The sequence below is a fragment of the Mytilus galloprovincialis genome, chromosome 7, assembly GCF_965363235.1.
Source record: "Mytilus galloprovincialis chromosome 7, xbMytGall1.hap1.1, whole genome shotgun sequence".
NCBI classification, from domain to species: domain Eukaryota; kingdom Metazoa; phylum Mollusca; class Bivalvia; order Mytilida; family Mytilidae; genus Mytilus; species Mytilus galloprovincialis.
The window spans coordinates 25,053,553-25,066,839 of NC_134844.1; the positions used below are offsets into that span (position 1 = coordinate 25,053,553).

Genomic DNA, 13,287 nt, shown 5'->3' on the forward strand with positions numbered 1-13,287 from the left:
TATTTAAGGCAAATGTAATGAGAGGCATATCAAATTCAATTTTGCAGAATTCTAGCTTTGATTTGGAGAATTCTTAGAATCCTGCCTTCTTGATACACTCATGAATTTAATATCAAAATGACAGATGCTACATTAACAATCTTAGTGGGTTACCATTTTATGATGGGGGGGGGGGGTAAAATTAAAGAAAAGGGCAGGACAGGAGTTTTGAGTATACACAAAGGTATCTCTGATTAATCATTTTACAGGAGTTATGTGCCTTTGATAGTTATCTTACAAGGCTTTTAATTTGCTACACCAGAAGGGCATTTCATCTTCATGAGACTTATCAGTGATGCTCTGATCAAAATAGTTAGAAAGCAACAGGAAGAGCATTGAAATATAAATTCTATGGAAAATTGCATTTGTAATTTTAAACACTTTTTTTGAAATTTGTATCAAAGGTATATATGTATAGAACCACTAATTCATGCCCTGTCGGAAAGAACATACAAGAAAGTAGTACATATTTTTAACAAAATAGTTCCTATACATAGCTGTATCTTTGTCAATAGTGGGAATATTTGGGTAGTTTAAGTATCAAATAAAGCTTGGGGACTTGGGATCACTGTAGAACCCTTGTTGAAAGTTTAACTTGAATAATAAAGAAGCATATGAAATTTTAAAAGGAGGGCACATTTGGCCTGTTGTTCAGATCAGAAGTTCCTGTTTTTGTACTATCAAACTTCCAGAAACCAGTACGCTCTAATATGCAATTAAAGGTATGTTGATTTTTTCAGCACAAGTCAAAATAAGTTACAGTTTGGACATGAATTAACTGCCACTTTATTTGAACTTAAAACAAAGAAGCCATTAATGCTTGAAATTGCAGAATTTCACATAGAAAGCAATGGGGCTATGAATTGGTGGTTTTATACCTATAAGACCAAGCAATTGATCTGCACAAATAAACAAATTTAACAAGAGTTTTGTCCCTTGGAATAGAATCTATATGAAAAAAATTAATGACTAAATTGCATGCATCTTTTATTCGAAATGATTATATATAAAAAAAGAAGATGTGGTATGATTGCCAATGAGACAACTCTCCACAAGAGATAGAATGTTCATAGCCAGAAATCAGTTGTACTTTTTAAAATATACAAAGATGCAACAGGAATTTGTGAAATTATGGTCAACCATAACTCAAAAACCAACAACAGTAAACATGTTTTACGGAAAAAAAACGTATATTTGATATACCATATTTTTACTCTTAATATGCATGTTTACTATCAACGAAAAACTGACTATAGCTTCACTCTATAGTCTAGAGTAAAAATATGGTATATCAATATATATATATATATATGGTACAAATAAGTAATATATATTTAAAATTGTAAAATCTAAGAATTGTAATAATAAGGGAAAAGGGGGGGCTCATAACAGGATTCTGTCCTCAAGCACCTATATGAAAAATGATGTAGCAAATGCAGTTGTGGAAAGCCATATATATAGCAATATAAATCCACTAAGATCCATCAGAGATTAACTAGGGTAATCTTAACTACTTGCAGTACTCCTTCGGTGCTCCAGGATTAAGAGGTATCACAAAAAAAAAATGGAAAAGCAGGCCCGTAGCCAGGTATTTTTAAAAAGGGGGTTATTTGGAAACACGAACTCGACTTTGACAGTCACAATTCGAACAGAACTTTGACTTTAACAGTGCTTATTTGTTTTCAAGGGAGGGGGATTTCGGACGACCCCCCTGGCTACGGGTATGAAAAGAATCTGCAATAGTATCAAAACATTAAAGATAATGAATAAAAGAGATGGGTCATTTTGTACATATACCACAGGGAAACTTCGTGCTAAGCATTTTTATGTACTGTTTCATTGCATTTAATAGAAACAGGGGATTTTGTGGCAATTGAAATAAGATTTTTGTAGGAAATCCACAGACTTTAATCGCCAAAGATTTTTGTTATAGAATTTAAAACATTGATTACTCACTTGATTTTCTATGATGTGCTAGCTTTTATTATTTACAAAAAGTGTGAAACAACCTTTAAATTAGAAAAACTAGAGTCACTAAAGTCGAGCACACCCCACAAGAAGGGGCTCCTTCAAGGTGTACTCAGTGATTTGGTTCATATTTATATTTGTTTTAACCAATATCTAAATTTATAAACTTTTTTTTAAGGGAATTATTGCTAGCACTGCATGTAATGATCCTCTATCAAGCACCAAATTGCCCAAATTGAGAGTATGAGAGGAAAGGCTTAAGTAACTTTTCCAAATACTTGATAGAATTAAAAACCAATTGTTCAGAGAACAATTGAAGGTCTTTCCATCAAAACAATGTATTTTGATATGAAAAGTTGTGAAACTAAGTTTAAAATGTCATTTCAATCGTCAAATGATAGCTCCTAGTAAGCTGATTCCAAAAAATATATTGTTTCCATACATTTTTTTTAAATAAGGGAGATAATTTGTTACTTCCGGTTTGAAAAATGTTACTTCCGATTATATTTGAATATTTACTTGACACTGATTCCAAAAATATCTGGTTCTGTATACTTTTATATTAAAAAGTACAAAAAAATAGCTATTTCCGGTTTACAAAAGGTCACTTCCGGTTGTTTTTTACAAGGTTAAATGGTTTGATATCTTTTTCTAAAAGTTGTATATCTTTATCATGTATACATATAGAATAAAAGCAAAGGTCAAAATCTAGAACGTCAAATTAAGCTATGACCTTGAGATCAGTTTCAAGGTCATAAACCAAGGACCTCAAATCAAAAGACCATAGGTCTTTATTATATGTAGTTAATGAGTTATATCACCAAACGCGTATTTTTAAATACAAGAGGGGAGAAAACTCCCTTTTACATTCAACGTACGCTTGCAATCAAAATTTACATCTTACGACATGTCGCAACTAACAATTTAGTAAAAATAATTTGTTGATATCTTATACAGTCTTTGGATATAAGTGAAAATAAGCCAAATTCAAATATTAGAATATGACCTTGACCTTTGACCTTGACCTAATTTTCATTTTTTGGGACCAAGGACCTCAAATCAAAAGATCCTAGGTCTCTATCACTTATGATTTATAAGATAGAAATTCATATCACTTATATCAGATGCATAAGGGGAAATAACTCTCATATGGAGCGGTCATATCGCTTCGGTCAAAATAGGACAAATCATGCGAAGGATATAACGAGCAATTTTGTAAAATAAATTTGTCATAATCTTTTACGGTTGCGAAGGAGATGCGCTAACAAGGAAAACAGTGTTTGGGGAGATAACTCCTACAAAGAAAAGTATTCGTTTACGCAGGGTAAATTTCAAAAGTGCATAAACTGTTCGATATCATATACCAAATATCTAAGCGACATATTGCGAAACAAATGTTTATCGCAAGAACAAAATTAGGCGGAAGAAAAAAAAAAAAAAAATATAAATCAATTGCTTTAAAAAAGCAATTGTAGGGGGTCTTTCCACCTGTAAAATTAATTGAATTGGGGGGTGTTTGTTTGTTTGTTTGTTTGTTTGTTTCTGTATGGGGTCTATATTATTGTTACCGGAGAAGTTTCATGTTTAGTTTGGAAAGTTTTTCTTTTATTTTAGGTACAGCGCGCGCGCCACATCACGTGACACGGGTTTATAATAACGAAAAGATAGTCTTTTAATTTCTTTTTAGGTCGGGACGTTAAACAGACAACATGTGTAGAGATGGAATGTACACAATGTAATTTCTTTTGTCATTGTAGGAAATTGACATTTTGATCACAGGTCACGGGCAGTGCATGTTTTGGATTTAATCGATCCGGTGTAACTTTAAAACACATTTAATGATTATTTTCTGATAATGTACATTTTTCAGCACCTGTTTGTAACACAGATTAGTATTTCAATCTCGGAGCGGACATTTTATTGTAGGTTTTTACTGAGATTTACGGACCTAGCAAGCGATTTTTACAGCATTGCCATTTCTGTTCTCTAGGAAAAGCTTTGAGAGATATCTGCAACAAGTTTTTTTTATAAACCTTTAGTACATGTATGCCCTGCTGACTGCAAATTTTGAGGTCGATTGTACTTGTAGTTTCAGAGTACATGTGGATTTTTTTTTTCAGAAGTGACGTAAGAACAATATTAAATTTCAATTTTTCTTGAATAATTGAGAGTTTGTTCCTTCAATAAACTGTCATGATTAAACAGTCATACAGATTGATTGATTGATTGATTGATTGATTGATTGATTGATTGATAAGTTGGTTAGTTGGTTGGTTGGTTGGTTGATTGGTTGGTTGGTTAAACACGTTGGATAGGGTCAATTGAAACACGGAAAAAGAAACAAAGAAGATCTTGGACCCTATATTAAACACATGAGACGGAAACATGATTGATTGATCATGATCATGATTGATTGATTAGTTGATTGATTGATTAATTGATTAGTTGGTTGGTTGGTTGGTTAAACACGTTGGATAGGGTCAATTGAAACACGGAAAAAGAAACAAAGAAGATCTTGGACCCTATATTAAACACATGAGACGGAAACATGATTGATTGATCATGATCATGATTGATTGATTAGTTGATTGATTGATTAATTGATTAGTTGGTTGGTTGGTTGGTTAAACACGTTGGATAGGGTCAATTGAAACACGGAAAAAGAAACAAAGAAGATCTTGGACCCTATATTAAACACATGAGACGGAAACATGATTGATTGATCATGATCATGATTGATTGATTAGTTGATTGATTGATTAATTGATTAGTTGGTTGGTTGGTTGGTTGGTTAAACACGTTGGATAGGGTCAATTGAAACACGGAAAAAGAAACAAAGAAGATCTTGGACCCTATATTAAACACATGAGACGGAAACATGATTGATTGATCATGATCATGATTGATTGATTGGTTGATTGATTGGTTGATTAATTGATAAGTTGGTTGGTTGGTTGGTTGGTTGGTTGGTTGGTTGGTTGGTTAAACACGTTGGATAGGGTCAATTGAAACACGGAAAAAGAAACAAAGAAGATCTTGGACCCTATATTAAACACATGAGACGGAAACATGATTGATTGATCATGATCATGATTGATTGATTGATTGATTGATTGATTGATTGATTGATTGATTAGTTGGTTGGTTGGTTGGTTGGTTGGTTGGTTAAACACATTGGATAGGGTCAATTGAAACACGGAAAAAGACACAAAGAAGATCTTGGACCCTATATTAAACACATGAGACGGAAACATGATTGGTTGATCATGATCATGATTGATTGATTGATTGGTTGGTTGATTGATTGGTTGATTGGTTGGTTGAACCCTATAAGAAACACATGAGACGGAAACATGATTGATTGATTGATCATGATCATTATTGGTTGATTGATCATGATCATGATTGATTGATTGATTGATTGATTGATTGATTGATTGATTGGTTGGTTGGTTGGTATGTTGGTTGGTTGGTTGGTTGGTTGGTTGGTTGAAATTCAAACACACATAAAACTGTTTAAATAGTGCCAAAACCACATAATTTGATGACCTTGACCTTTGACCTTGTAACCTTCGTCAAGGTCATTGCTCCACAAGGTCATTGCAAAAGACCCTATGGGTCAAGGACCTTTTGTTTAAGAGTTTTGCCTAAAAATGGCCTTTTAAAAACCATCGATGGGAGTTATGTCCCTTACATGATGGTAAAATCAATATAGTCATAATGTAAAAAAAAGTTGCCTCTTGAAGTACCAAGCATTTTTCACTGCTTAATTTTTTTGTATCTATAACCGTTCAAGAGTTATAGGGAAATCAAAGACATATGAAAATCTAAAATATGACCTTGACCTTTGACCTTGACCTAATTTTCTAAGTTAGGAATCAGGGGACTCAAATAAAAAAATTCCAGGGTTATACGGTTAACGGTTTATGAGTTAAAAAAACATACCGACAAATTTATTCCGAAAAGATAGATAACTCCTATAAAATTTCTTCGAATCGCTTCGATCCAAATACGCCAAAAATTACTGAGGATGTAACGAACAATTTTGTAAAATAAATTTGTCATAATCTTTAACGGTTGCGAAGGAGATGCCATAACAAGGAAAACAGTGTTTGGGGAGATAACTCCTACAAAGAAAAGTATTCGTTTACGCAGGGTAAATTTCAAAAGCGCATAAACTGTTCGATATCATATACAAAATTTCTAAGCGACATATTGCGAAACGAATGTTTATCGCAAGAACAAAATTAGGCGGAAGAAAAAAAAAAAAATAATCAGAAGAAAAACAATAGGTCTTTCCACAGAAAAGTGGAAAGACCTAATAATCAGAAGAAAAACAATAGGTCTTTCCACAGAAAAGTGGAAAGACCTAATAAAACATATCATTCAGAAACCGTTTTAGGGAATTGTTCATCAGCTGAGGGGGTCGGTTCAAATTTTTCGCTTCAAAACGTTTTGTTGCCCCCCCCCCCCTATATTTTATTAACCACATAATGACCCCCCTTCAAACGATGTTTCATAAGAGTGACTCCCCCCCCCCCAAAAAAAAAAGAAGTAAATAAATAAATAATCCCTATTAATTAACAGTGGGCAAATAGCTATGATAAATATGTAGACATTGACCATGTTGACACTATCGGTTACATAGTATGGCAGAAAGAGATTTTCCTTGATTGCAGTCATTTTCTTTGATTTTGTACTGATTTTTTTTATAGTACATTCTACATTATAGTTCAATTATTTAATATAAGTAGCTTGGACTTAATAATTTGATAAAAAGGATTTACATTTGTAGTTTGTCTACATGTTAGCAGTCATTAATAAGTGATATTCTCTAAATATTTTCAAATATTTTTATTGGATAATTAGAGCACATGAACTATAAGGTAAATATTATATTGCCTTGGTGTTCATCATGACCTTCTATATTCTTTGTATTGAAGCTGATGGAACTGATTTTGGTTAACATTTTTTTTAGTTTTATTCTGCTTTGAGAAAACCCTGAATACATAAAATATATTGCATCGATTTTTCTTTTCTTCTGAAACATGAATAACTGACACATGCAAAAAGAAAAATGGACAAAATAAGCATGTAAATGAAAAAAAAATAAAGATCTAGCTTGAACCTTCGTGTACAGAATGGAAGAAAAATGTCTCAATTCATTTAATCCCTTTATCAAAATTTAAGTTTTATAAAATGTTTTGTGGATTTTATTTTTCTAATCATACAATTCTAGGCAGTGGCGTAGCCAGGGTTCAAATGATGTGGATGTTTCGCCGAGCGGAGCTATGCGAAAAAAATTTGCTTTTTATGCAGAAAATTATTTTTTATTTAAGCACATGTACTCCCCAAGAATCCGACACTGGTTAGATTTTTGTTTAAATTCAAAATACCACACCAATACATATATTTATATTTTCAACCAAATTTTATTGTTTCCTCGAAACTATCATCATTCAATTCATAAATTAGATAGAAACGGGAATTCATAAGCCTAGGACTTATCACGATCTATTACAAATTGATTTATATATATATATATATATATATATATATAGGTTTATAATTATAATAACATTCAATTTCATTTCAATGTGGAAATGTTTTACAAAATCCCCGAGTCGCGCGGTATTTTTTTGTTTGTGTGAATGCCATGCTGTCCAACAAAATAAAAGGCCCTAATAATTTAAACAATAAATATTCTTTTTCTTAATCGATAACTTTGTAACAATTTAATGTATTAATTATACCTATTTACAAATGATTTTAGAATGTACACACCTGTTTCAGTCCTACATCTATCCCAAGAAATATCATTAAAATGATTTTAACACTTCAGAAAGTTAAAATACACATGTTCCAATGCATGTTCAGAAACTTTTCATGTTTTAGACAGTTTTTAATTTTCACATCCTATGGATAATGAACCATAACAAATGAGTGATCAGATACACTACCCTCGAGAGATTGGACATCATTCTGGTGCTGTACACTATCAAAGATATAAAAATGACAGAAATTATCTACGAGATTGCACACTTTAATACTTCAATATCGTCAACAATCTATATACTTGACAGACATAAAAACTCTCAAAATACTCATTGTGTGACCCCCAGTAGATTAAAAATTTTGATGCCCCCCCTAAAATGCACCACCACCCTCAGCTGATAAATAATGACTGTTCCCTTACAATATTTCGTATACGTATGCTATCCCCCAATTTTTCGTAATTGAATTTTGTAATCTTTTACTGTGCAATCTTATACCCTAGATGTTATCCATGCTTTTATAAAATGTACCAGACACATATATACTAGCAGGGGCGGATGCAGGAATTTTCGAAAGGGGGGGTGCTAACCCAGGGCACCCAGGGCAAAAGGGGGGGGGGTGCAAAACATATGTCCCGATACAAATGCATTAATCGGCAAAAATAAAGGGGGTGCGCACCCCCGGAACCCCCCCCCCCCTGGATCCGCCACTGACTAGTAATACCGAAAATTACCTCTGCAAATCTTAGCTAACATGGCCAAACCGAAGAATCTGTCTAACTCTGTCTCCACATAGTCACTTGTCTTTAAAGATCAAATACCTATATATACTTTAATATTAAGATATTTAGGTGATTTTATTTTCATCGAATCGAGTGTCTGTGCACCGTCTGAACGTCCAAAGTAAAAAAAAGTTATAAGTTCCGATTCCGGAAATTTTACACACCAAACCGATTTCGAAATTCTTACACCACGACAACTTCCTGTATAAAAAAAATCTGAAGAAGTCTTTGAAACTATCATGGCATCATTAGTTGGAGATGTTATGCATTTAAAAATCGGAGCGACGGAAAAGTGGCCTACGGATGTAGCCTTTTTCCAGCCATATCAGGTCGAACAAGTTACTCTGCCCGACTATTCTAATTGTCTAGCAGTGCGAACATTTCTGAGCATGAGTGGCCTGAAGTTTGATCTTCAACTGAAAACAAATGCAGAGGAAATGTCCCCATCAGGAAGGGTTCCATTCTTAAAGATGGGGGCATTTCTGGTTGCAGAATTCGACCCAATAGTGGCAAATGTAAATATGAGAGGGTTGTCCATAAGTGCGCATTTGGATGAGACCGAACGATCAGAAATGACAGCATACATTACTATGGTCCATACAGTACTTTACAATGCAGAACTGTACTTGTCATGGATAGACAAAGATATATTTGCTTCAACTACAAGACCAAGATATGGATCCGTACACCCATGGCCTTTGAGTTGGATTTTACCATGGAAAAGACAAATGGAGGTGAAATCAAGATTGAATGCATGTGGTTGGATTGATAAGACAAAAGAAAATGTTCTTGATGAAATAAAGGCATGTCTTCAGGCTCTGTCTGATCGCTTAGCTAAGAACACTTATTTCTTTGGTGAAAAGCCTACAGAATTGGATGCTTTAGTGTTTGGACATTTGTATAATCTCATTACTGTTCGGTTGCCAGATTCAAAACTGACAGGAATCGTTCAAAAATACAGGAATTTAGTAGATTTATGTACTCGTATTGAGGGGGAATTTTACAGAGACATTCAAGAAAATTAATATCAGTTTGATATACATTGTTCTTGTGACAGGTCAATATTTGTCAAATAAAAATGTATTACCTAAATCATCATGATCATAGATTTTTACACGATTCAAATTAAATATTGTTGATTGTGTGTTACTTTATCCACAAATAGATTTGTTACACATGTAAATTGTATATATTTTTTATTATCGAACTCAGTTTTTTAACAAAATCAATATCTGACAGTTAATTTATCAAGTTTTCAATGTACTGTGGGAACTGTCTTAACATGTGTAATAAATTTTACATGAAATTGAGAATGGAAACAGGAAATACGTCAAAGAGACATCAATCTAACCAAAAAGCGAAAAACAGCATAAGGGTCTTCAACATAGCAAAATATCCAGCACCTGGAAGTGAGCTTCAGCTGGCCCATAAACCATTGTAAACAATGATGTGTACTAGATCAGCAGACGTGGACGTCACACTGAACTATAAAACATATAAATGAACTTAAATTATAAAAAAACATACAATACTAATAAAGGCCAGAGGCTGCTGACTTGGGACAGGCACATATATGTGGAGGGGTTAAACATGTTAAAAATGTGAGATCTCAATCCTCCCTCTATACATGCTTTACATTGTACCTCTACCAAATGTAGATAAAACAAACAAACAAAGTTTAAAAGAAATCTGACTCCAATGTCAGAATAGTTAACGGAAAAAAAACTAAGCAAAATGACAATGATACATAAATGAATAAGGAACTACTAGCAGTTAACTGACATGCCAGCTCCAGACCTCAATTAAAATGATTGATAGATTATGTCCAGGCGCGTATACGTACATGTAGCTACGTTTACGTCAAAACGCCCGGGCGTACACCTGAATTTTGATAAATTTTATTTAAAAGCACATCAGCCTTGTAAATCTTTCTTCAGACAATAACTTTTAATTGCGAATGACATTCACTTTTCATTCAAATGGTACCGTGTTTTATTTTTTTCATTTTCTGTCAAAGTCTGAATCTACTATGAATTCTACTAACTTTCCTTTGGTTTAATGCATTTCATTATCTGCTGAGATTTCATATGTGGTTTGCATTTTTATGGAGCCTAAACCATTTATGTCACGAAAGCGAGACATATTGATCATAGATTTTTTTGGCGTCGTTAGGCAGCAACCATTTGATTTTCTGGGGGGGGGGCTATGGTTTTTTTTTCTGTGCAAACTTTTTTTTTCGCCTGCGGCGAAAAACAATCTATTTTTTTCGCGACAAGTCGAAAACAATTTTTTTCTTTCAATTTTAGCATTACATATAGTGGCAGCTGAGGGTGAAACAAACAATTTTTTTTTCTCAGAATCAAAAACAAATTATTTTTTTCTCAAAAAACTAGAAACAAACTTTTTTTTCCAAAAAAAACCATAGCCCCCCCCCCCCAGAAAATCAAATGGTTGCTGCCTTACCATTTAGGTTTAGTATTTGGTTCAAGATTTTTTAAAATATCATTGACTTTGTCAAACCTTGATGAAATTTTACGAAAATTGGACAGTTTTTATACGACCGCAAAAATTTACATTTTTTTGGTCGTATATTGCTATCACGTTGGCGTCGTCGTCGTCGTCCGAATACTTTTAGTTTTCGCACTCTAACTTTAGTAAAAGAGAATAGAAATCAATGAAATTTTAACACAAGGTTTATGACCACAAAAGGAAGGTTGAGATTGATTTTGGGAGTTTTGGTCCCAACATTTTAGGAATTAGGGGCCAAAAAGGGCCCAAATAAGCATTTTCTTGGTTTTCGCACTATAACTTTAGTTTAAGTGTATAGAAATCTATGAAATTTTGACACAAGGTTTATGACCACAAAAGGAAGGTTAGGATTGATTTTGGGAGTTTTGGTTCCAACTGTTTAGGAATTAAGGGCCAAAAAAGGGCCCAAATAAGCATTATTTTTGGTTTTCACACAATAACTTTAGTATAAGTAAATAGAAATCAATGAAATTTTAACACAAGGTTTATGACCACAAAAGGAAGGTTGGGATTGATTTTTGGAGTTGAGGTCACAACAGTTTATGAATTAGGGGCCAAAAAGGGGCCCAAATAAGCATTATTTTTGGTTTTTGCACCATAACTTTAGTATAAGTAAATAGAAATCTATGAAATTTAAACACAAGGTTTATGACCATAAAAGGAAGGTTGGGTTTGATTTTGGGAGTTTTGGTCCTAACAGTATAGGAATAAGGGGCCCAAAGGGTCCAAAATTGAACTTTGTGTGATTTCATCAAAAATTGAATAATTGGGGTTCTTTGATATGCTGAATCTAACTATGTATGTAGATTCTTAATTTTTAGTCCCGTTTTCAAATTGGTCTACATTAAGGTCCAAAGTGTCCAAAATTAAACTTAGTTTGATTTTAACAAAAATTGAACCCTTGGGGTTCTTTGATATGCTGAATTTAAAAATGTACTTAGATTTTTAATTATTGGTCTAGTTTTCAAGTTGGTCCAAATGGGGGTCCAAAATTAAACTTTGTTTGATTTCATCAAAAATTGAATAAATGGGTTCTTTGATATGCCAAATCTAACTGTGTATGTAGATTCTTAATTTTTGGTCCAGTTTTCAAATTGGTCTACATTAAGGTCCAAAGGGTCCAAAATTAAACTAAGTTTGATTTTAACAAAAATTAAATTCTTGGGCTTATTTGATATGCTTTATCTAAATATGTACTTTGATTTTTGATTATGGGCCCAGTTTTCAAGTTGGTCCAAATCAGGATTCCATATCAAGTATTGTGCAATAGCAAGAAATTTTCAATTGCACAGTATTGCACAATAGCAAGAAATATCTAATTGCACAATATTGTGCAATAGCAATTAATTTTCAATTGGAGTTATCTTTCTTTGTATAGAATAGAAGTTGATAATATATGTTGGAAATTTGCCAGACATGACTATGATGTCATTTTCTATTTTTATTTGCCAATAACTTTATGTAAATAACTTCATTGGAAATTTGCCAATATAAAATGTTGCTGATGAAGCTTTATTTCCTTATCTTATCTAAAATGTTTTTAGATAATGTATGTTGGACATTTGCCAGACATGACTATGATGTCATTTTCTATTTTTATTTGCCAATAACTTTATGTAAATAACTTCATTGGAAATTTGCCAATATAAAATGTTGCTGATGAAGTTTTTTTTATTGTTTTATACAATAAACAATGTATATTCACTTTTACTACCAACCAATCTTTACCATTCAGTGATAACAAGCACTTTATTTTACATTTTAATATTTTATGATGTATTTAAAAGAGTAGTTATTGTTGCAAACTCCATTAGAAATTTTAATTGATATCAGTTTTGGAAAAAGGGAAACAGGGATGTGAAAAAAAGGGGGGGGGGTTAAATTTTTCTCATTTCAGATTTCATAAATAAAAAGAAAATTTCTTCAAACATTTTTTTAGAGGATTAATATTCAACAGCATAGTGAATTGCTCAAAGGCAAAAAAAAAAACTTTTAAGTTCATTAGACCACATTCATTCTGTGTCAGAAACCTATGCTGTGTCAACTATTTAATTTTAGATTTAAAAAGTTTGAAGAAGAAATCTTTAATTGATTTGTAAAATCTTGACCTTTGTTTTGTGTAAAAAAAACCTTAGTTTTTCTGCGAGGAAACATTACATTCACTCTGTGGTTAAAGTTTTTAAAATTTTAATAAC

At 32.7% G+C, this 13,287-nt stretch overlaps 1 protein-coding gene across 1 annotated transcript; it reads left to right on the forward strand.

Moving 5' to 3' along the window:
• The first annotated feature begins 8,753 nt into the window (after positions 1–8,753).
• Positions 8,754–9,655, forward strand: LOC143082620 (metaxin-2-like). The gene has a single exon (XM_076258400.1). The coding sequence runs from the start codon at positions 8,803–8,805 to the stop codon at positions 9,586–9,588; it is 786 nt and encodes a 261-aa protein (XP_076114515.1). The 5' UTR covers positions 8,754–8,802; the 3' UTR covers positions 9,589–9,655.
• Positions 9,656–13,287: the final 3,632 nt, after the last annotated feature.

What these genes read in the sequence shown, in the direction of transcription:
- LOC143082620 (XM_076258400.1), top strand. Translation starts at nt 8,803, where the DNA reads ATGGCATCATTAGTTGGAGATGTTATGCATTTAAAAATCGGAGCGACG.